At 47.4% G+C, this 24,445-nt stretch overlaps 1 protein-coding gene across 1 annotated transcript in view; it reads left to right on the plus strand.

Moving 5' to 3' along the window:
* The first annotated feature begins 443 nt into the window (after positions 1-443).
* Positions 444-24,445, plus strand: part of DNAJB13 (DnaJ heat shock protein family (Hsp40) member B13) — a 46,471-nt gene continuing 22,469 nt past the window's right edge. Inside the window, exons 1-6 of the mRNA XM_068264684.1 lie at positions 444-576; positions 2,938-3,041; positions 15,628-15,789; positions 17,776-17,933; positions 19,249-19,362; positions 21,453-21,566. Of these exons, the coding sequence (XP_068120785.1) occupies positions 509-576; positions 2,938-3,041; positions 15,628-15,789; positions 17,776-17,933; positions 19,249-19,362; positions 21,453-21,566 (720 nt within the window). The 5' untranslated portion in view covers positions 444-508. The remainder of the gene's footprint in view (positions 577-2,937; positions 3,042-15,627; positions 15,790-17,775; positions 17,934-19,248; positions 19,363-21,452; positions 21,567-24,445) is intronic.

Genomic DNA, 24,445 nt, shown 5'->3' on the forward strand with positions numbered 1-24,445 from the left:
CAAATTACAACTTGTGCTTAGTCACAGATGGGGAGGGGGGATTGTTTGCAACTATATAATATTTTGCAATCGGTTGCAATAATTTATACTTATAGCTATCAGAAAGTGCAACCTAACCATTGATTCCAATGTGTTTCTATCAGAAAATGCAACCCAAACTAATCCTATTCTCACAAACCCTCCTCTACTGGGCAATACCCCCATCCCTATCCCTCCCCCACTAGAGGGAATAATAAAGAATCGCCCCCCCCCCCCCCCCCCCCCCCCCCCCAATAGTCGCATCGCATTGCAACCCCGGTCGCATTAACTTCTCACTAGTACAGGTCCTGTGATATAGCGCAACGTGACTTCTCTTGGCTGTTGCTGCCACCTTGAGGACATAAGCGGGAGTACAGCTCAGGCGTGCTGCTGACTGGCTATGCGTCACCGCCACTTAGGGTCGCCATGGTGACGGGGAGCGTCTTACCCAGCATGCCGTGCGGGCGTCCCTGGTAACAGCAGCGCGAAGATGGGGCAGAATTACTACTCGGTGCTGGAGATCCCCCGCAGCGCCACCGACCCCGACATCAAGAGGGCGTGAGTGCACCCCGGAATACCTTCCCCACATCACACCCCGTACACGTCTGTCACACTGCAGGAGGGCAGCTGCTAATGTCTCCCCTCACTGCTCCTAATACTGCTGACCCCAAGAGCACTATACCCCACCAGTGACTGCAGTACTGCTAGAACCTAGGGGTGCAACTGCTAATGTCTCCCCCTCACTGCTCCTAATACTGCTGACCCCAGGAGGAGCACTATACCCCACCAGTGACTGCAGTACTGCTAGAGCCTAGGGGTGCATTTGCTAATGTCTCCCCTCACTGCTCCTAATACTGCTAACCCCAGGAGGAGCACTATACCCCACCAGTGACTGCAGTACTGCTAGAGCCTAGGGGTGCAACTGCTAATGTCTCCCCCTCACTGCTCCTAATACTGCTGACTCCAATGTATTATACCCCTCTAGTGACTGCAGTACTGCTGGAGCGGAGGGGTGCAACTGCTAATGTCTCCCCCTCACTGCTCCTAATACTGCTGACTCCAGGAGGAGCACTATACCCCACCAGTGACTGCAGTACTGCTAGAGCCTAGGGGTGCAACTGCTAATGTCTCCCCCTTACTGCTCCTAATACTGCTGACCCCAAGAGCACTATACCCCTCTAGTGACTGCAGTACTGCTAGAGCCTAGGGGTGCAACTGCTAATGTCTCCCCCTCACTGCTCCTAATACTGCTGACTCCAATGTATTATACCCCTCTAGTGACTGCAGTACTGCTGGAGCGGAGGGGTGCAACTGCTAATGTCTCCCCCTCACTGCTCCTAATACTGCTGACTCCAATGTATTATACCCCTCTAGTGACTGCAGTACTGCTGGAGCGGAGGGGTGCAACTGCTAATGTCTCCCCCTCACTGCTCCTAATACTGCTGACTCCAGGAGGAGCACTATACCCCACCAGTTACTACAGTACTGCTAGAGCCTAGGGGTGCAGCTGCTAATGTCTCCCCCTCACTGCTCCTAATACTGCTGACTCCAATGTATTATACCCCTCTAGTGACTGCAGTACTGCTGGAGCGGAGGGGTGCAACTGCTAATGTCTCCCCCTCACTGCTCCTAATACTGCTGACTCCAGGAGGAGCACTATACCCCACCAGTTACTACAGTACTGCTAGAGCCTAGGGGTGCAACTGCTAATGTCTCCCCCTCACTGCTCCTAATACTGCTGACTCCAATGTATTATACCCCTCTAGTGACTGCAGTACTGCTGGAGCGGAGGGGTGCAACTGCTAATGTCTCCCCCTCACTGCTCCTAATACTGCTGACTCCAGGAGGAGCACTATACCCCACCAGTTACTGCAGTGCTGCTAGAGCCTAGGGGTGCAACTGCTAATGTCTCCTTCTCACTGCTCCTAATACTGCTGACCCCAATGTATTATACCCCTCTAGTGACTGCAGTACTGCTGGAGCGGAGGGGTGCAACTGCTAATGTCTTCTTCTCACTGCTCCTAATACTGCTGACCCCAGGAACACTATACCCCACCAGTGACTGCAGTACTGCTAGACCCTAGGGGTGCAACTGCTAATGTCTCCCCCTCACTGCTCGTAATACTGCTGACCCTAGTGTATAATGCCCCTCTAGTGACTGCAGTAATGCTAATCCTAGGGGTGCAACTGATAATTGATCCCCCTCACTGTCTACAGCACTGCTAGATCCTGGGGTGCAATTGTGAATGTCTTCCCCTCACTGCTCGTAATACTGGCAGACCACAGGTGTATTATGCCCCTCCAGTGACTGCAGTGCTGCTATTCCTAGGGGTGCAACTGCTAATCTCTCCCCCTCACTGTCTGCAGTACTGATAGATTTTAGGGGAACATGATAGATTTTAGGGGTGCATCATGTCTCCCCAGCCACTACAGTACTGCCAGAGCCTGGGAGCACAGCTTTATTATATCCCCCCAGTGACTGCAATACTGATAGATCTTAGGGATGATTAGCGTCCATTTACCACCAATCACAGGAGATCGCTAATGGTTTTTTTTAAAGCACTAGCGCAATTAAAAGTATATGGCAGTGATCTTACTACAAGGATCGTGGCAATACGCGGTAAATGCAAACGCACTTTTTCACAATTTTTGAGCAATTGTAATTGCAATGTAAAGAAACGCGAATTGTGATCTCTCAAAAATCACAAAAAAGTACAGTGAAAAATAGGCATTTATCATGAAAAAAATCACCAGCGCAAAACGCTGTCATTTTGCGAGCTCAAGTGTGAATGGGCCCTAAGTGTGATTGAGTACTCGACATGCCTACACGTTTCCATCATGTCTGTGTCTGTCCATTTCAAAATGGAAACCTCCGGAATATAAAGTAACATCACAAACTGACTTCCTGTTGTCTTCCAGGTACAGGAAGTTGTCCCTGAAATACCATCCGCTGAAGAACAAAGAGGCGTCGGCCCCTCACCGCTTCCGTCAGATTGCAGAGGCGTACGATGTCCTGAGTGACTGTGAGTCGCACCTTTCTTACAGACAAACTGTAGTGAAAATTACGAATACAATTGCTATTTTTATAATTATTAATTTATAAATGATTTAGTCAGTATTTGCCTTTTGTAAAAAAAAAAAAAAATTCCTCACCCCGATTTATAGTCTGAAATTCATCACATCTTTAGTCCTGTCAGGTGATCTCTACAGAATGTGTGTTTGCTGAGAATTCTGAAGCCAGTAGAAAAAACACCTAGGGCTCGATTCACAAAGCGGTGCTAAACCATTTAGAGACTTTAGGCGTGATAACAATTGCACCACGCTGGTGAAAAGCCAGTTTAGGTGTGATAAGTTTAGATAAGTTTAGATCACGCGCAAAGTCCCGCACGCAAAGCAGCACCATTAAACTCTATGCGAAGTGCACCAGACTTTGCTAGCGCAAAACTTTTGATCAGCTGTGCACTGCGGTGCTAACTCAGTTGATGCTATAGTTATCACGCCTAAACTTATCACGCCTAAACTTATCACACCTAAACTTATCACACCTAAACTTATCACGCCTAAACTGAGTTTAGGCGTGATAAAGGTCTTTTCACCAGCGTGCTAACTGTTAGCACCGCTTTGTGAATCAGGCCCCTTGTCTTCTAGAATGCTCTGGGAGGAGAATTGTACATAGCTAAACAGCCTAGGCCAGGGGCGTGGCCTGGATGCAGAGCTGAGAGGACGCGTGGTGTGAGAGCTCCGCTGCCCTTGTAATTAATTATCCTATAACTTGCTGGTTGCAATCCCAGATACGCACTCTACTCCAGCTAATTACTTCCATACATACCCTGGAGCAGCGCTGGCTGACTGGACTCTCCCTCCAGGCGGTAGCTGCGCAGTGCCGGACTCCGTTGATCCTGACTGGGACCAGGGCCTAGGCCCGTCTAGAATTCCTTCGGCGCGCTTCCACCCATACGCCGCACCGATGTCTCAACACCTCAAAAACAATAAAGATAAGGATAAAGGGGAGAAACATCGTGGACAGGATGGTCCCCCGGAGACTCCTAATACCTCCAAAGGCAAAAATAAACAGGACCCAGCACTGTCTTCCTCGGATGATATGGAAGAAACAGAGACCCCTCCGCCATATGTCGAGGCCCTGATGGAAGCCATCAAAAGCTGCCAAACTACACTCACGGCGAAACTTGACCACATGGAGGCGGGAATGGGCCTACTGAGACAGGATATGTCTAAGGTCAGAGACCGTATTACAGAACTAGAGCGGCGCACTTCAGATGCTGAGGATCGGTTGAGGGATCATGCTACCACTATCCCCAACGTGAATACCCGGCTTAAAGCGCTGGAAGACAGGTCCGAAGACGCGGAAAACCGAAACCGCAGGAACAACATCAGGATCCTGGGTCTATCGGAGGGAATCGAGGGGAAAGATGTACCCACCTATGTTGAATCCCTCCTGAAACGACTGCTCCCTGCAGACACCTTCTCTCCCTTTTTTACGATCGAAAGGGCTCATCGGATTCCGAGCAAAATGGGCCCTCCTGGGAAGCCTCCACGCGCTCTCATATTTAAAGTCTTACACTACAAAGACAGGGATGCAATCTTATCGGCAGCCAGACAGGAGGGGAATTTACAGCTGGAGAACACCCGCATAATGCTCTTTCCGGATTTCACCGCTGCTACTCAAAAGATGAGGAAATCCTTTATTAAAGCTAAAGAAAAGCTTAGGGAGAGAGGCATTCAATACGCCATGTTGTTCCCAGCTAAACTGCGAATACAACATGAAGGGGACACCCTCTTCTTTGATGCTGCAGGGGACGTTTGTACTTGGCTGGAATCTCTCCCAGCAGCGCCACAATGAACCTGGATTTCTGATCTTTATTTTTACACAACAGGAACTGTAAGTACACTGTCCATTTTTCTCTATTTTTGTTAATATAACCCACGGGCGCAGAGACACCCGGACACGCCGGCTCCGCACCCACACCCCCCCCCCCCCCCCCCCCGAGGGGACATCCATTTTTGTCTGGAGAACTCATTATATGACCAGTTTTGTCGATCCCCCAATGTTATATACTGTTATTTTTCTGCATATCCTCCTGAATTCTACGTCGGAGGTTGTTGGGAAATGTCTCTCTACCTAAAATGGCGCCCACACGAGGCGATAGGCCGCACCCCTCCTTCACCACCGAACTACTACAGGCTGTCTCATGCTATTGGTGGTCATGGGGAGATCTCTTCTGCTGTATTGGCCAATAATGTTAATCTATATCTTATGCCACTATTTTTACTGTACCGCTATATGTATAGGAGGCATGGCATACGTAGCCTCAAAGTTCTGATCCTTCAAATATCCTTTATATATGTGAGGCTTAAGGCACTGTTTATCATATAATTATGATCCATACTCCTTGCAATGTGGATATGAGGGCGCGTTCTCCCTCTGAGGCAGATTGTGACTCCGATCACTCATAATTCTGGGCACACGTTGTTATAATCTGCATCAGATTGTGCGAATCTCTATTTTATATATCAGGTACTGTCACGCCCTCTCGAAGTTATATTTGATGGTGGATTGATGTTGGATGGCCGTTGCCGGGGGTGGGGGACGGAGCCGGGGGACTCCGGCTCATGTTCGGTCTGTGTGCGGGCCCTGTCATCGTGCTGGCGCTCGCTTTCGCCGGTTGGTGCCTTGGTTCGTGCGCGGCCCCTACCACTGGGTCGGCTCCCTCGGCTCGGTCCCCCCCGCCGGGTCAGTGTTCCCCCTCAGGCCGGGAGACTAGCCTGTACGAATACGGCGATGTAAAGACGGCTTTTCATGTATAATATGCCATACTGTAATGATATGAGGCGGGTTGGGGGCGACGGAACGGATCTACAGACGAGTGTAATTAGCAGCCCCCCGACGATGCCACCGATCCAGAGAGGCAGCTTTTATTTACAATGATATCGTCAATTAACCTCCGTTAATTATATCCCCAACGCAGCCTTAAATCTATCATTTTGATGATGTTTCTTCATCCTTTGACCAGCAGACGGCAGAGACGCGTTGAATCCTCTCCTTCCTCATTTATTACCTACGCGTCACTGTAGTGGTAAGTCTGCTGTCTTTGTACTCTCACGGAGGAAATATCCACTGTACACTGCATAACAATCTATACCTATATTAACCTAGGAAAAGCAGACCTCTATTGAGCTACTATATTACCATACTCCCTCTGGCTGCCTCTCTGGGAGTCCTGGCCGACTCTGGGGGCTAGATCTCATGTTATGCCATATAACCAATATGGTGCGTCCGGGCCTCTTTGCGTACACTTATACCAGCAACGTTCAAGAAATCTTTCCCCCAATACTTATTGGGAGTCCTTGGGTAGCGGAGCTCACACAGAAGATAGAAGTTGGTAGCCCCCCCCCCCGGGTTGAACTTCTCCGCAACCACACACAGAATAAGTATAAAGTTTATTCACCTGTAAGGTTAGTACTGTTTTAGCCAAGAAGGAGAGGGGAAGTTTGTTAGGGGTTAAGGGATTAAGGCAGATTCAGATTGGGTGAAGATGCAGGGTGGGGGGTTGTTTGGTTCCGCTGGTACTATACTATCTTTTATTTTTCAATTATTATGCATCACTTTTATGGGTCTAATACTACTGAGACACTATATGCTAACTATCACTACTTTCATAAATGACACCTAAACGGGAAAAGATCACCTGTATAATATGGAATGTTAGAGGTTTAAATTCTTCCTTTAAAAGGTCACTGGTATTTAACTACATTAAAAAATACTCGCCACATTTAGTCATTCTCCTGGAAACTCACCTCCACGGCAGCAAAACCCTCACGCTAAAAAAACCATGGGTGGGACATTACTACAACTCTACACATTCTTCCTACTCCAGAGGAGTAACAGTTCTAATTAAGAAAAATGTTCCTTTCCAACTCCTGGACCTTAAAATCGATAATCTAGGTAGATATGTTCTAATCCACGGGAAATTTCATGAAACCAAAATTGTGATTACTGGCCTATATAATCCTCCCCCGGGTACAATACACCTACTCAATGACCTGGCACAACTCTCCCTCAGCTACTCCACTCCCCACTGTCTCTTTTTGGGTGACTATAATATGGTGCCCTCTACTGTCACAGACCGATTACATTCCAAAGCACCCAACTCCTCCACCCTAACGGACTGGGCGCAAGCATACTCACTGACCGATATATGGAGGTGGAAATATCCAGATGATCCCGGTTTCACTTGCCACTCGGCCACATATCGAACGCTATCCAGGATAGATCTGGCCTTTGCCACGCCCTCTGCACAACAGCTGGTCCATGACCTTGCTTTGCTGCCCAGGGGTATTTCGGATCACACACCGCTCCTCCTCACTTTAGACCTCGGTAGCTCCATATCCACTACAATTTGGAGACTATCCCCTCACTGGCTATTAGAACCCAGGGTTAAATATCTAGTCCAGGATAGGATGAAAGAATACCACTCTCTAGACCATAACCCGGTCCCCCCCCTGGTCACCTGGGACGCATATAAGGCAGTTATCCGTGGAGCTTACATATCCAGCATAGCGAAAGAGAGGAGACAGTCCAATATTATACTCACCAACCTGGAGGAAAAAACTAAACAGGCTGAACAGGAATATACCACAAATCCAAATACCCAGACATATCAGCTATGGCAATCACAATTGCTATCTCTCACTAGCAAGCAGATTGATAATACAAGACGAGAACTCCAGTTAACTAAAATAAGACTTTTTGAGCAGGGCGACCGTACGGGGAAATTACTAGCCCGACTAACTAAACAGGACTGTGCCAGCACGCAAATAGCGTCACTACAAGTAGATGACGGAACCATTCTTACACATCCAGGAGACATTAATAATACTTTTTACTCTTACTATAGGAAGCTATATACCTCAACCGTGTCGAGGGCCCCGGCTGAAATTGATGCTTACCTACACTCCATCCCGCTCCCTTCTCTGGATGCAGATGAGACTGACTCATTAGAGGCAGACATATCACTTACTGAAGTGACCCAGGCTATACTCTCCCTTAAAAAGGGGAAGGCCCCCGGCTTGGATGGGCTACCATCAGAACTGTACTCCACATATAAGGGTCAATTCGCTGCACAATTACTAACTGTTTACAAGGAAATCCTGAGTGTGGGAACCATATCTCCCTCTATGACGGAGGCCTTAATTACCGTTATACACAAATCAGGACGTGATCCCACACTTTGCTCCTCCTACCGCCCTATCTCGTTATTAAATGTTGACAGCAAAATTTTAGCAAAAATACTCGCCCTCCGCCTCAATAAAGTCATCACCTCCATCATACACAGGGATCAGTCTGGCTTCATCCCGGGGAAGGGATGCGATATAAATCTTCGCAGATTATTTACCCATTTATCCGTACACCACACCAACCCCGGCAGTAGGGTAATTGCCTCCCTCGACGCTGAGAAGGCCTTCGACACGGTTGAGTGGCCTTACTTATGGGCTGTTCTCAAAAAATTCAACATAGGCCCTAAATTTATTACATACATTAAGGCCCTGTACCACTCCCCTAAAGCCAGAGTCCGCACTGGCAACCAAGTCTCCCCTTTCTTCTCCCTGGAGCGCGGTACTCGCCAAGGATGCCCCCTGTCCCCTGCATTGTTTGCCCTGGCCATAGAGCCGTTGGCAGCACTACTCCGACTACAACCAGACATTCTAGGTCTACGGGTGGGCTCCCTTGAAGACAAAGTCTCACTCTATGCGGACGATCTGTTACTGTATCTAGCAGATCCGCACGCATCCCTGACATCAGCCCTAACAACAATAGAATCCTTTGGCTCATATTCCGGACTAGTAATCAACTGGCATAAATCCCTCCTTCTACCATTAGACTCCTTCCCTACACAATCTACTGTTAACACAAAACTGCAAGTAGTATCCCAAATAAAATACCTAGGAATTACACTCACAACTAATATAAGAGATTTCTATGCTCTTAATATCACGCCTCTACTCACACAGGTCAAAGATAAGCTGAGAGCATGGGCTACTCTCCCAATATCGCTTATTGGCCGTGTCAATCTCATTAAAATGTGCATTCTACCTAAATTTATATATGTCTTTAGACACACTCCCATTAAATTACCAGCCAAACTGTTCATAACACTCGATTCCATGTTCTCCTCATTTATATGGAATGCTTCCTCTCCCCGCATTGCCTTGTCTAGCCTGCAGCTCCCGGTTGACCAGGGGGGGCTTGCGCTCCCTAAGATGAAGTTTTATTACTGGGCGGCCGTACTCCCTACCATTTACTGGTGGTTCGAACAGTCCCTGTACAATCCGGCCTCAGCACTGGAAGCATCAGTTATAGGCTCCCCATTGGCCTTAGCCAGTTTGCCCTTTAGGGGGTCCAAAGCTAGTCCTCTTCTCACTCAACCCATGATCACTACAGTGCAAATATGGGAAGAAGCTGGACGATTTATCTCCATTAAAGGCCAATGGTCTCCAGTTACCTCGCTCTGGAATAACGCTAAACTAGCTGAATTTCTCTCCATTCCAGATCCATCCATCTGGGCTAATAAAGGCATAACTAAGCTAAGAGATTTAGTGGAAGGTAATGAGATCAAGCAATTTAATGTTCTTAAACAACAATTTTCCCTTCCTAATTCAATGTATTTCCGTTATCTCCAAATCCGGCATGCATTCCACTCCCAATTCACCTCACCAAAACTGACTATGCAGGCGCACCAACTTGAAGACGTTTTATCCCACATTGATCAGACAGGCATTGTCTCCACAATCTACACCACGCTTATAAACACCAATAATCCCTGTAAGGACAAGCCCTGTCTGCTATGGAGGAAAGAGCTACCGGATCTCACTGATAATGAATGGAACGACTCAGTGTCTGTGTTCATCTCCACTCCGATTGCGGCCCGACACAAACTAGTGGCAATTAAATACCTGTATCAAGTATATCTTACCCCATACAAACTCTCTAAAATTGGCCCTGAATACCAAGATAGCTGTTGGAGATGCAAGGCTTCCAGGGCTGACTTTAATCACATCTTCTGATCCTGCCCCAAGATCTCATACTATTGGCAGAACGTCCATGCCCTACTCTTCGAAATCGTAAGCCCCTTAATCCCACTTACACCTAAAAGTATGCTACTCAGCATCTTCAGCCCTACAACTCTCCCGGAAAAAAAACTATTCTTAGCTAGGTTACTTCTGTTTTATGCTAGGCGGCAAATTGCCATCAATTGGAAATCAGCTACTCCTCCCACCCTAGAGGCATTTATTTCGTCAGTTAACAACGATTTACCCATATATAAAGGGATGTATGTCAATAGGGGTTCACAGAAAAAATTCTATAAGATATGGACCAAATGGCTATCTAAATTCAAATTAGATATGTGATAATACCTATAATATGTATGTATTATGCTACCTATAACCCTAACTGCCTGTATATATTCCTTTTTGTTAGTGTATATCACTCTGTCATGATATGTGAGCCCATGTGTGATGAACCATGTAATTCCTCCAGCTGGAACCTTGAAGGGGGGGTGGGATGGGATGGGATCATGTAAATGTTGTTTTTTGTATTGTCTTATAAAAAGTTCAATAAAAATTGTTTTAAAAAAAAACACAAAAAAAAAAACAGCCTAGGCCAAGCATCACTGGGATGGTAGGCATACATACGATATACAGCAATTTATATCTATAGGAAGTGTTTCTGATGCTGGAACCAGGATAATTACCATAAAAGTATCCTCAATAACTAACTGCATTCTAATATATGTCACTACAGTGCCTTTTTAATGCTGGGAATACACTGTCAGATCAATTATTTCCCACAGGCCCAATCTTATTCCTGATCGATTTTCCGCTCACTTTTATGAAAAATGGATTGGAAAATCGGTTGGTAATCAGATTTAGCCTCTCAGAAATAATCAATCTGACAGTATATCTGACAGAAAATCTCATCATGTACTCCCAGCATGATAAGCCTTTCTGACAATAAAAAATAGCAACATTGTTGCCTTATTTTGCTTCTACGTACGTCACTTTTGCTCTCGTCTACTTTAAAGTTTACCTGAGATGGGGGCACAATAAATAATATACATACCCGGGGCTTCCTCCATTCCTCTCCGGTATGATCGCTCCCAGACCAGAGAACTTTCCGGGGCTAATTACGGGCGAACGGGGTGTCAGAGGAGGACAGCGAGGGAGCAGTCAGCCTGGAGGGGGCTGGAGGAAGCCCCAGACATTCATATTTTTTTGCTGTAGCTCAATCTCAGGTTCCCTTTAAAATAAGTGGTGTCTCTATTTTTTTGGTCACTTAGTGTACATCTGGAATATTGTATGGGCAGAGCTTTTATCTTAGGCCCCTTCACATTATGAAATGCAGATGGCCGTGCGATCGGAACGCAACGCATACGATAACACACCATCTGCGTTTCAATGCGTTGTGTGGCTGATTCCATTTACTATACTGAATAGCCATCAGCGGTTTGTTGAAAAATGTGTGCAGCATGCATCCGCGCACCGCACTGGTCCGGGACGCATGTAATGTGATCATCAGACAGAGCAGTCTATGCACTGTCTGATGTCACGCGTTTCTGCCTCCTGCACCCATTGCCGAAACACGGATGGGAACGCGTGTAATGTTAACGGGGTTTAAGTATCGCTCTGCCACAACTCTATATTATAGGTTTGTTACAAAGTTACTTATTTATACTATATACTGTTTTTATTATTGGGTCATAGAACATGTTGGTGTTATATAAGTCCATAATACATTAAAGTGATATTTCCATATAGTTAGGGATTGGTGGTGGGTTGAGTTGCTCCTTGGCTTCTTGTATGTCTTGGGCACATCTGCAATGCGATCATCCTGCCATGGGTCAGTAGCTTCGGAGTTCTGCGCCCCAGTGCAAGTTGTACATTGGGCCCCCTCAAGCGCTTTATATATAACAATTGATATGGAGCACCAAAACCTGCCAAGGAAAGCTGCACTGTCAGAGAGGTGTAGGCAGAGGAGGGGACAGCTTCAGTGTCAGAGAGATATAAGCAGGGTTGGGGACAGCGGCAGTGTCAGAGAGGTGTAAGCAGGGGAGGGGACAGCTGCAGTGTCAGAGAGGTGTAGGCAGGGGAGGGGACAGCTTCAGTGTCAGAGAGGTGTAAGCAGGGGAGGGGACAGCTGCAGTGTCAGACAGATGTAAGCAGAGGAGGGGACAGCTGCCGTGTCAGAGAGGTGTAAGCAGGGGAGGGGACAGCCGCAGTGTCAGAAAGGTGTAAGCAGGGGAGGGGACAGCCGCAGTGTCAGAAAGGTGTAAGCAGGGGAGGGGACAGGTGCAGTGTCAGAAAGGTGTAAGCAGGGGAGGGGACAGGTGCAGTGTCAGAAAGGTGTAAGCAGGGGAGGGGTCAGCTGCTGTGTCAGAGAGGTGTAAGCAGCGGAGGGGACAGCTGCACTGTCTGAGAAGTGTAAGCAGGGGAGGGGTCAGCTGCTGTGTCAGAGAGGTGTAAGCAGGGCAGGGGACAGCTGCAGTGTCAGAGGGGTGTAAGCAGGGCAGGGGACAGCTGCAGTGTCAGAGGGGTGTAAGCAGGGCAGGGGACAGCTGCAGTGTCAGAGGGGTGTAAGCAGGGGAGGGGACAGCTGCACTGTCAGAGGTGTAAGCAGGGGAGGGGTCAGCTGCTGTCAGAGAGGTGTAAGCAGGGGAGGGGACAGCTGCTGTGTCAGGTGTAAGCAGGGCAGGGGACAGCTGCAGTGTCAGAGGGGTGTAAGCAGGGCAGGGGACAGCTGCAGTGTCAGAGGGGTGTAAGCAGGGCAGGGGACAGCTGCAGTGTCAGAGAGGTGTAAGCAGGGGAGGGGACAGCTGCACTGTCAGAGGTGTAAGCAGGGGAGGGGACAGCTGCAGTGTCAGAGAGGTGTAAGCAGGGGAGGTGTCAGCTGCTGTGTCAGAGAGGTGTAAGCAGGGCAGGGGACAGCTGCAGTGTCAGAGAGGTGTAAGCAGGGCCGGGGACAGCTGCAGTGTCAGAGAGGTGTAAGCAGGGGAGGGGTCAGCTGCTGTGTCAGAGGTGTAAGCAGGGGAGGGGACAGCTGCAGTGTCAGAGAGGTGTAAGCAGGGCAGGGGACAGCTGCAGTGTCAGAGAGTTATAGATTAGGGAGGAAAACAGTCTATTAATGCTTACAACTAGTCAAAGCACAACTAGAGGTGATCATTATCAGCTTACCGCTAATAAAGTGATTGAAGAAGTCTCGATCCCTGGGGAGGTCAGTTTAAACACCTGCGCTTAAGGCACTGTATAGACCTCCCATGGCTAGTCCGAGATTGACTCAGGGTTACCGCCAGGGAAGGTAAAGCAAACCTGTAAATTTGGAGGAGGCAAAAGTGACTTCCCTCAGTAGATCCTCTGGAGGCTGCACACGTCCTCCTGCAGACCACTGCTGGATTCCGGGATTCCCTGCAAACTCATGGCCATGCATGAAGCAGTGCAGCTGCTCACACCTTATACACCGCAATAGCAAGTAGCCGTCACGCAACATGGGCACCAGTGTTTCTACATGCACTCTACTTAAAGAGAATCTGTATTGTTAAAATCGCACAAAAGTATACATACCAGTGCGTTAGGGGACATCTCCTATTACCCTCTGTCACAATTTCGCCGCTCCTCGCCGCATTAAAAGTGGTTAAAAACAGTTTTAAAAAGTTTGTTTATAAACAAACAAAATGGCCACCAAAACAGGAAGTAGGTTGATGTACAGTATGTCCACACATAGAAAATACATCCATACACAAGCAGGCTGTATACACCCTTCCTTTTTAATCTCAAGAGATCATTTGTGTGTTTCTTTCCCCCTGCAGCTATCTTCCACTGAAGTGTCAGGCTGTTTCTTCCTGCAGAGTGCAGACAGCTCTGCCTGTATGTAATACTCAGTATGTGAAAGCCCAGCCAGCTCAGAGGAGGATTTATCCAGCTTGTAAAAGATAAGAGAGAAGAGAGAAGCTGCCCTAATCTAAATAATACACAGGCAGTGTGCAGAGAGGGGCCTGGAGGGGGGAGATGCATCACAGGACCACAACACTGAAGAACTTGGCAGCCTTCCAGACACAGGCTGACAAGTCTGACAAGAGAGCGATAAGTTGATTTATTACAGAGATGGTGATAGTAGAACGTGCTGCAGTAAGCCAGAACACATTAGAATAGCTTTTGGAACTTGTAGGATGATAAAAAACAGGATGCAATTTTTGTTACGGAGTCTCTTTAAAATAAAGAAAATTCGTTAGGGAGTGGTGAACTGCTTTTTTTCTGGTGGCTCTTAACAAACATCACACGCGCCTGCAGGGTACCTCCAATTCGGAAAAAGGTGAGCCCGTTTGGTGCTACTGTGCAGGAGCATGTCATCCGAGCCTGCATAGTGTGGCCGAGCTCCGTAGACAAGCCCTTTTCAGTGAGCTTCGGAGGGGTCCCGGCACTGGAACAGTGAGGGGGGGATGGGGGACTGAAGTAAAGGCCTGCATCCGGTCAGGTTCGGGTACCCATTTTGATTTCAATCGGGTAGCGGGTGCGGGTACCAGATTCACCAGAAAGCGGGTCAGGTGCTGGTAGCGGGCTGCAGGTCGGGTGCGGGTCTGAAAACTTAGACCCGCACAAATCATCAGGTCAGGTACCTGAAATGAGGGTCGGGTTCAGGTACCCATCTTGATTTTAATTGGGTTGCGGGTCGGGTGCGAGTATCAGGTTCACCAGAAAGCGGGTTGCGGGTAGGGTACGGGTAGCATGGCTGCGGGGCTGAAAAATTAGACCTGCGCAGGCCTTTAGACTGAGGTAAGTAGCCCAATTGGGCACTTTTTTTTTACCTTTCAGGTTTCCTTAAACCTCCCTGGCGTTCTGATTCCCGCGCCCCTACGGCTGCGGGAAGGTTTTTTTTTTTCCTTCCAGCACGCTAGGGAGGTTAAAGGGAACCTTAACTGAGAGGCATACAGTATAGATGTTTCTTTTTAAACAATACCAGTTGCCTGGCAGTCCTGATGATCGCTTTGGCTGCAGTAGTGGCTGAATCACACACCTGAAACAAGCATGCAGCTAATCCAGTCTGACTTCAGTCAGAGCACCTGATCCGCATGCTTGTTCAAGGGCTGTGGCTAAAAGTATTAGAGACACAGGCGCAGCAGAAGAGTCCAGAAACTGGTATTATTTTAAAAAGAAAAATCCACATCCTTTTCAGTTTAGGTTCCCTCTAACTGCCCAATTACCGCTGTAGTATCCATCGCCCAAAGAGAATAGAACCAGGCACTGATCCTCAATAAGTACACAATTGTCATATGCCACCAACTTCTTTTTAGATCAGTGGCCACGAGACCACTGTAGTATGTTGCAAATACACCTTGAAAAATACTGGACATCTCCGTTCATAGGCTACACAGCTGAAGGCAGTTAGCTGAAGTGGTAGTGAAGTGGCAGTTAGCTGAAGGCTCTAGCAGTCGGCTCCACAACCATCCATGTAACTGTAGCATAAGTAAAATGAATTCTGCATGAAGTAACACTAGTCTGTTCTGTTCCTGAATACATTCTGTCCTTTGTCCCCAACAGTGAGGAAGAAGGCCACCTATGATAAATTTGGGGAGGAGGGTCTGAAAGGTGGCATTCCGGTTGAATTCGGAGGCGAGGAAGCTTGGACCTCAGGCTACGTATACCATGGCAATCCAGAGAAGACTTTCAAAGAGTTTTTTGGAGGAGATAATCCGTTTGCAGGTAAGAGCTCAAATATTCTCTGATGGATAATGGTCAATAATTAAAGTGTTAGTCTTTGTTCTGCGGGACTTTACCTGTGTGGGCTTCACCTGCGTTGTCAACCAGCAAGTATTCTTAATTTGAAGGTTCTGAAAGTGTACCTGAAGCGGAAAAAAAGTGCCCCTAGGAGGTTCTTACCTCAGGAGGGAGAAACCTCTGGATCCTAAAGAGGTGTATCTCTTCCTCCTCCGCAGGCCTGTTCCAGTGCTGGCACCTCTGAAAAACAGCAGACACACTAGCACCGTCCCGCTCTGCTTTCTTCGGAAAAAGCCGGGAGAGATCGGGTCCGCATTGCTACAAGCCATCTGTGTCTATGCAGTATCACAGACCCCATCAGACTTGGCTGTTTCCGCCCAAGCCAGGATGGTGCTAGTTGCCATGTGCAGGGAGGCCACTCTTCAGAAGTCCCAGCACTGGAACGGCTGACAGATAAGGACGGGGGAAGCCTCTTTAGGATCCAGAGGCTTTCTCCCCTCCTGAGGTAAGTATTTAAATGTAACCCTTCCCGACCGCCTAACGACAATAGGCGTCAGGAAGGTGGTTCCCCCAGGACCGCCTAACGCCGATCAGCGTCAAGTCCTGGGGGCGAAGATTAGCAGGAATTGCACGCGCAGATGCATGCGCATCCTCACTGAGTGGAGCTCCGTAAAACAACCTGCCAGCCGTGATCTGGCAGGCTAAGAAAAGGAAAAAACAAAAACGCAGAAAGTGGTTGTACATCGCTGCGATCTAGTGCAGTGCTGTACGGGGGACAGCTCTGTCACTCGGCTGTCCCCAGGAAAGGATCACAAACGTCTCTCATAGGCTGATGCCTCTGAGAAGCGATCGCGGGAATTGGCTGTCGGGGGAGAGATAAAATAAAAAGAAAATAGGCCTTTTTATTAAAAAATAATAATAATTTAAAAAAAATGCAGATCACAGCAGCGATCAGATGCCACCAACAGAAAGCTCTGTTGGTGGCAAGAAAAAAAAGCAAGATTCATTTGTGTACTAAGCTGTATGGCCCTACAGGGGCCTGAATTGTAAACAATGTCCTGGTCCCTGAGGGGGGGGGGGGGGTGTAAGCCTGTGGTCCTCACCTGGTTATGTTGGGTGAGTTGAGTGTTACCAGGCCTTGGAGAGAAGGTCTAGAGCTGTCTTAGGCGCAGCTTAGATTTATGATTTGGGGAAAGTATTGGATGAGGATTCTGGTTAATGATCGATAGAGGTAACTTGGATCGAGACATTTCTCGAGGCGTTAGGTTAGGTTACAGCAGGAGGAAGGCAGTTTAGGAAAGATACCAGACTGGGAAAAGGTTAAGGTGTAACTTTAGCCAAAATGGATGGAGTAAGGAATGGCTAAAACTCCTGCATGGCTTATTGAACTGTCTGTATCCTTGTTGTAACACCACTCACTGTCCCAGTGACAGCTGGCAAACAGACAAAAGGGAGACCTCAGAATTTGTTAATGGTCTCTAAAAAGGAAAGGAACTGGGGTTAAAGTGAAGCAAGCAGCATTTTTAGCCCCCAGGGCAGCTCAATAGCACATTCAAAATGCATACTAACAATGTGGCTCATTACTAAAAAAAATATACCTCTTCTTTTTACATTTACATTTTTGTTAGAGGCTTTTACTGCCCTACTTCCAGGGCCTGCCATCCGCAGAAAGAGCAGGCAGATACTGCTGTAATTAGCAGTAGCAATGAGCAAACAATAGCTTTGATCGGCGGGGGGATAGGACACTACTTCAGTTTAGAGAAGTCACACTAGATTATATTCACATCTTCCCCTGAATAAATGAGGGCAGAGGGAAGGGCAGGGGGGAAATGGCAGTTCCTATATTTATTAGAAAGCAGGACAGACTGCAGGGGGAAAAAAAGCTGCTTGGATCCCTTTAAAGCTACACATAGACAAGTCTTGCTGACAACTCTCGCAGATTCAGCTCCCTGGACTTTATTTCTCTTCCAGACTTTTTCACACCGGACGGCTCAGAGGTGAACACGGGATTCGGGGGTCTGCGGGGAAGAGGGGTGAAGAAACAGGATCCGCCCATCGAGAGAGATCTCTACCTTTCATTGGAGGACTTGTATTTTGGCTGCACAAAGAAGATTAAAATCTCACGCAGGGTAAGAGAGTAAGCCTAACCCAGAGAGACTCTACAGGACTGAAAACAATAGACTTTGCTTGTCCCACCAGTAGACCATAAAGGACAACTGTTGCAAAAGGGCTATGGAGGCTACCATATTTATTTCCTTTTAAGCAATACCAGTTGCCTGGCTGTCCTGGTGATCCATTGTCTCTAATACATTTAGCCATAGACCCTGAACAAGCATGCTGCAGATCAGGTGTTTCTGACATTATTGTCAGATCGGACAAGATTTGCTGCATGCTTGTTTCTGGTGTGATTCACACACTACTGGAGCCAAATAGATCAGCAGGGCGGCCAGGCAACTGGTATTGTTTAAAAAAGAAAGAAAAGGAGCCTCTATTTTCTTCTCACTTCAGTCTTTTAATCATGTCAGAGTTTTGCAATGCTTCAGCTTCATTCTCATGCGATTTAAAGGTGTGCTGTTTGTTGGGCTCCTGTAGGAGTCTGGGTATAGAAGCCAGACATGCCGTCTTGTGTTGTGCCCTTTACCTGTATAGAGACCAGAGAGAGGCTCACATAGGGTGGGTTTCAGATATGTAGCTTTGGGATCCTGTACATTAGTCAGTTAAAGGGGGTTGTAATATTCAAACCTCCCCCCCCCCCCCCCCCCAAAAAAAAATAATGGCAAAAAAATAGTTAGTGCCCCAAAATATATGTAAACAAGCTTATCTCAGTACGTAAATAACAGGATGCTTCCTATTTCGGATAAGACGAGGATACTATGAACAGAAGGTCGTTGAATCCTCCCACCCTGTGAAGAGTGAAGTAAGCCTGCTGTCTAGGTGATGTTTGCTGTGGGAGGGACAGTAAGCTCTGACAGTAGTGAGGGAAAATTAAAACTGAGCTGGGTTGAAAATAAAGAGAAGGACAGAAGTGATGTCTATTTTGGCATTACAAACAGTAAAGATGGAAGCCAGCAGAAATTATTTTTTTTTCATATCACATTTCTCATAAATCTTACGGTGAACGCTAAAAACTACAGGAGCGCTTTCTAGCAAGATCTATCCAGCATGCCTGTCCTTATGCGGCTCCATGATACTGCGCATGTGCCGCCGTACTCGCGCTGGTGCAGCACGACCGTGCTTTTTCTTGTAGTGGAACACGGATGAGATCTTCAAGAAGGCTTCAGGCAGTGGTGGCCTCCAGGAGAACGTAAGAAGCCGTGTCGTCCGCCTCGGCCAAGTTCAATCTGTCATATGTAGCTAAAGTCAGGAGGTGCACTTGAGACCCTCTGTTTCCAGCGAGTTAACCAGCACTGCTGTGGGCCATTGATCCCTCCCTCTTCTCCACAGGTCATGAATGAAGACGGCCATACATCCAGCATACGGGACAAGATTCTCTCCATTGATGTCCATCCGGGCTGGAAGCCCGGCACCAGGATCACCTTTCCCAACGAGGGCGACCAGGTAAGCTTACACATTATCCACAGCGTTTATGAAGGTTCAGTCAATGGAGCTGACAGTCAAGTGCCTCAGCTGGCAGTATTTCTGTATGTAATATAGTAGCAGTAGGGTATTGATTTAAAACTTCTTGTATGTAATATACAATACACAAGTGCTAAACTATGCAGTTCAGCAGCAAAAGAGCTGCAGTCAGCTCACCTCTGTTGGTTTCTGCTTATCTGATCTGCTGGAGTAAACATCCTGACTCAGAACTGCCTGTTGTGATAGAAGAATCTACTGGTTACTGATCAGAGGGAAGGTAATACAACAATACAAATTAGAGAGGAGTGAGAACTCTCCATCTGCATTGCTGTAGCTGTGAAACAGAGGACTAGAACAGCTTTGAAATACAGATGAGCAGCTTTTTTTTCTTTTTTTGGGCTCTGTGTCACTCAGTCTATGTCCCATAGTTCCGTGGTCACTCACTCTGTGTCCCATAGTTCCGTGGTCACTCAGTCTATTTCCCATAGTTCTGTGGTCACTCAGTCTGTGTCCCATAGTTCCGTGGTCACTCACTCTGTGGTCACTCAGTCTGTGTCCCATAGTTCCGTGGTCACTCACTCTGTGTCCCATAGTTCCGTGGTCACTCACTCTGTGTCCCATAGTTCCGTGGTCACTCAGTCTATTTCCCATAGTTCTGTGGTCACTCAGTCTGTGTCCCATAGTTCCGTGGTCACTCACTCTGTGGTCACTCAGTCTGTGTCCCATAGTTCCGTGGTCACTCACTCTGTGTCCCATAGTTCCGTGGTCACTCACTCTGTGTCCCATAGTTCCGTGGTCACTCAGTCTATTTCCCATAGTTCTGTGGTCACTCAGTCTGTGTCCCATAGTTCCGTGGTCACTCAGTCTGTGTCCCATAGTTCCGTGGTCACTCAGTCTGTGTCCCATAGTTCCGTGGTCACTCAGTCTATTTCCCATAGTTCTGTGGTCACTCAGTCTGTGTCCCATAGTTCTGTGGTCACTCAGTCTGTGTCGCATAGTTCCGTGGTCACTCAGTCTGTGTCTGATAGTTCTGTGGTCACTTAGTCTGTGTCCCATAGTTCCGTGGTCACTCAGTCTGTGTCATATAGTTCCATTGTCACTCAGTCTGTGTCTGATAGTTCCGTGGTCACTCAGTCTGTGTCTGATAGTTCCGTGGTCACTCAGTCTGTGTCTGATAGTTCCATGGTCACTCAGTCTGTGTCTGATAGTTCCGTGGTCACTCAGTCTGTGTCCCATACTTCCATGGTAACTCAGTCTGTTTCCTATAGTTCCGTGGTCACTCAGTCTGTGTCGCATAGTTCCGTGGTCACTCAGTCTGTGTCTGATAGTTCTGTGGTCACTCAGTCTGTGTCACATACTTCCGTGGTCACTCAGTCTATGTCACATAGTTCTGTGGTCACTCATTCTGTGTACCATAGTTCCGTGGTCACTAAGTCTGTGTCCCATATTTCCGTGGTCACTAAGTCTGTGTCCCATAGTTCTGTGGTCACTCTATCTGTGTTCCGTAGTTCCATAGTCATTTAGCCTGTGTCACATAGTTCCATGGTCACACAGTCTGTGTCACATAGTTACGTGGTCACTCAGTCTGTGTCACATGGCTCTGTGTTCACTCAGTCTGTGTCACATGGCTCTGTGGTCACTCAGTCTGTGTCACATGGCTCTGTGGTCACTCAGTCTGTGTCACATGGCTCTGTGGTCGCTCAGTCTGTGTCGCATAGTTCCATAGTTACTTAGTCTGTATCGCATAGTTCCGTGGTCACTCAGTCTATGTCGCATGGCTCTATTGTCACTCAGTCTGTGTCGCATGGCTCTGTGGTCGCTCAGTCTGTGTCACGTGGCTCTGTGGTCGCTCAGTCTGTGTCACGTGGCTCTGTGGTCACTCAGTCTGTGTCGCATGGCTCTGTGGTCGCTCAGTCTGTGTCACGTGGCTCTGTGGTCACTCAGTCTGTGTCACGTGGCTCTGTGGTCACTCAGTCTGTGTCATTTTGTTCTGTGGTCACTCCAGCAAATCACAATCTTCCATTCTTTGTGCTGTTTCCACGTCTGTTGATCATGTTGGTGACACATTTCAGGGTCCAAACATCATCCCCGCGGACATCATCTTCCTAGTGAAAGAGAAGCCTCACCCGCGCTTCGTGCGACAAGGAGACGATCTCATCTATACGGCCGCCATCGACCTCGGGAAGGTAAAAACACAATGGGAACAAAATGTTCGCTGTTCCTTCTTCCTAATAAGTGAATCCAGCTTTGAAAGGTCAGTCGAGCCAACTATTGTGAAGCATAAGGACGTTTACACACTGTAGGTACAGCCTCTCAGCACGGTTACCTGATGAAGTGGCTTTGATTCCACTCTGCACTTCCTCATACTGGATTCTCTCCTGCACGCTCTGCTATCCTCCCCCTCCCCTCTCTCTGACTTTGAGGGGCGGAGCTGAGCAGAGCAAAGGCCCGGGATATTCGAGGAAGTGGAAGAGTGCTGAGGACTGGTAACTACTGTATATACTCGAGTATAAGTCTAGAAATGTAGGTTTGATTCACTTCATAAAAGTATAGGGGTCGAATTATACACGAGTCATGGACAACACTGAGCACACTGAGTAATGTGTGTACTAATAGTGACATTCCCATTTGCAGCAATTTACCCAGTGGTAAGTGATACTGCGAGGAAAGGAAATGCCAAGAAAACACAGGTGTGAAAGTCCTGGCCACAACAATTACCAAGGAATGAGGCAGGGGGGGGGGGGGGGGGGGGATTACTGGGCTGCATAATAGGGAGTGAATTACTGCAGCACTTGGGGGCCTGGAGGAGTTATTGGCTGCACTTAAGGGACAGAAGGGGTTAATGGCTGCAATACTGTATGCAGTGCAGTCATTAACCCCTCCTGAGCCCCAAGTGCAGCCAATAACTTTGCTGGGTAGACTTATACTTGAGTTAATTAAAAAAAATTCCAGCTTAAGAGGCTTGAATATTGGAGTTGACTTATACACGAGGTCAGCTTGTATTTGAGTATATACGGTATATGGATAGGACATTGATGTGGGACACAGGCAGCAGCTGCAGGGAAGGGGGTGGCACAGGGAAGAGGAGTGTTTATTTGTATAGCTATAGGGGGTCCTTATGTTGTTACTGTACACTGTATACACTGGTTGCCATAAGCCCCCTGCACAGCACACACTGATCAACATGTAATGGGGGAGGAGAGGTATTGCAATCGGCAGTGTATACTGAGGAAAATGATAGGAGCAGATCTTTGATATGTTTATAGAAGTCGTTCATTTGCTGAAATTCACTCTTTTAAAAGCTCTCAGGCTGCTGCCTAATTGCTCCACTTTAAGTCCCTTTATCTCTCTCCCTCCCCCACATGCTGGATGTGCGATCCTGATCTCCCCTGGCAAGGGGACAGCTAGAAAAGCCTGCAGTCCTGGTGAGGAAGATATACATACAGTACAGTATATCCTTCCCTTCTCTCTTGTCCATCATTCTGCCTCTCTCTCCCTATAGATCAGATGATGCATAGCTCATACTTTTATGTGCTGAGCAGCACTGCAATGTGAAAATGCAGAGCTGCTTGCTTTTTCTCCAAAGCAGCGCTGTCCCATGTGTCAGTGACTACTGGAATCCCACTGCTACAGAAAGCATTGGAGGCTCAATGTGTTACATTAAAATACATGACTACCTGTGTTCCAGATACAGTACTAACTGTCCTCAGAGGACAGCACTGACATTTTCTGCAGTACTGTACAGAGTACATAGTTATGTCACTGACTGTCCTCAGAGGAGCACACAGTCTAATCCTACCATAGTTATAGTCTAATGTCCTACCATATTATTATTATGTATTTATATAGCACTGACATCTTCTGCAGCGCTGTACAGAGTACATAGTCATGTCACTATCCTCAGAGGAGCTCACAATCTAATCCTACCATAGTCATAGTCTAATGTCCTACCATATTATTATTTATTTATATAGCACTGACATCTTCTGCAGCACTTTACAGATTACATAGTCATGTCACTGACTGTCCTCAGAGGAGCTCACAATCTGATCTATATTGTGTGCGACTTTTATTTTGTGTGTGTGTGGGGGCGTGACACAGGATTTCTTGTCTGGTGTGACGAAAAGGCTAGAAACGGCCCTTTCACACTAGAAGCGCTTTTCTGAGCATTTTGCGATTGATTAGCGGTGTTTAAAATTGCTCCCATTCACTTTCATTATAATCACTGTAAAAATCGTGGAAAAATTGCTGCGATATCGCATACGCGAAAATTGCTATTTCTCCGTGATTTTTCCTGCGATTTTAATGAAAGTGAATGAGAGCGATTTTAAAAACCGCTAATCAATCGCAATACGCTCAGAAAAGCGTTTCTAGTGTGAGTGGGCTCTTAATACATCAATGTTACAGATTATGAAAAGCAGACACAAGGGCGCCCGCGTGTTCAGGCCTTTATAGAGCTTTCTGCAGATTGTGATTTGGCATGAGGGGGGCCCTGTAGATTTGCCCAGTATGGGGCCCAGAAATTTCAGAAGGCAGCCCTGGCTGCGAGACTGTCAAGTTACTCAGCGCAGTTCTTATACTGCTGGTGCTGAAAAGGTGGTTACCTCTAGCAACCAAAAATCCCATTTTTACACTCTTCTATCCTCCAGTGTTGCTCCAGCTGCAGATTTCCCATGCTGACAGGCAGCGCAGAGCTGCAGGAGATGGCAGCTGGAGCCCAGCACTGGAGACACAAATACACTCTGGCGCTGGGCTTCAGACGCCATTTTCCTGTTGCCCAATCTGCCGGAATATACAACAGGAGTGAAGCTTGTTACTTTACTCTGAGTATTTGCTCCACAGCAAACAGCAGACAGCTCCCAAAACACCCCTCACCCTCTCGTCCTCCAGGTCCCCCATGCCCACACCACCAAAGCCTCACAAAAATCAGAATTAAATATTGGCAGCTAGGCCGCCGCCCCCTCCCAGGTGCTGTGCTGGAGATGCGGCCTTTTTACATCGCTATTCAAAGTGAAATGAATGTTTCTTTGATGAATATTGATGTGTGATACAAAGTTGCTTTCTA

This window comes from Hyperolius riggenbachi, chromosome 2 (assembly GCF_040937935.1).
Source record: "Hyperolius riggenbachi isolate aHypRig1 chromosome 2, aHypRig1.pri, whole genome shotgun sequence".
Classification (NCBI taxonomy): Eukaryota; Metazoa; Chordata; class Amphibia; order Anura; family Hyperoliidae; genus Hyperolius; species Hyperolius riggenbachi.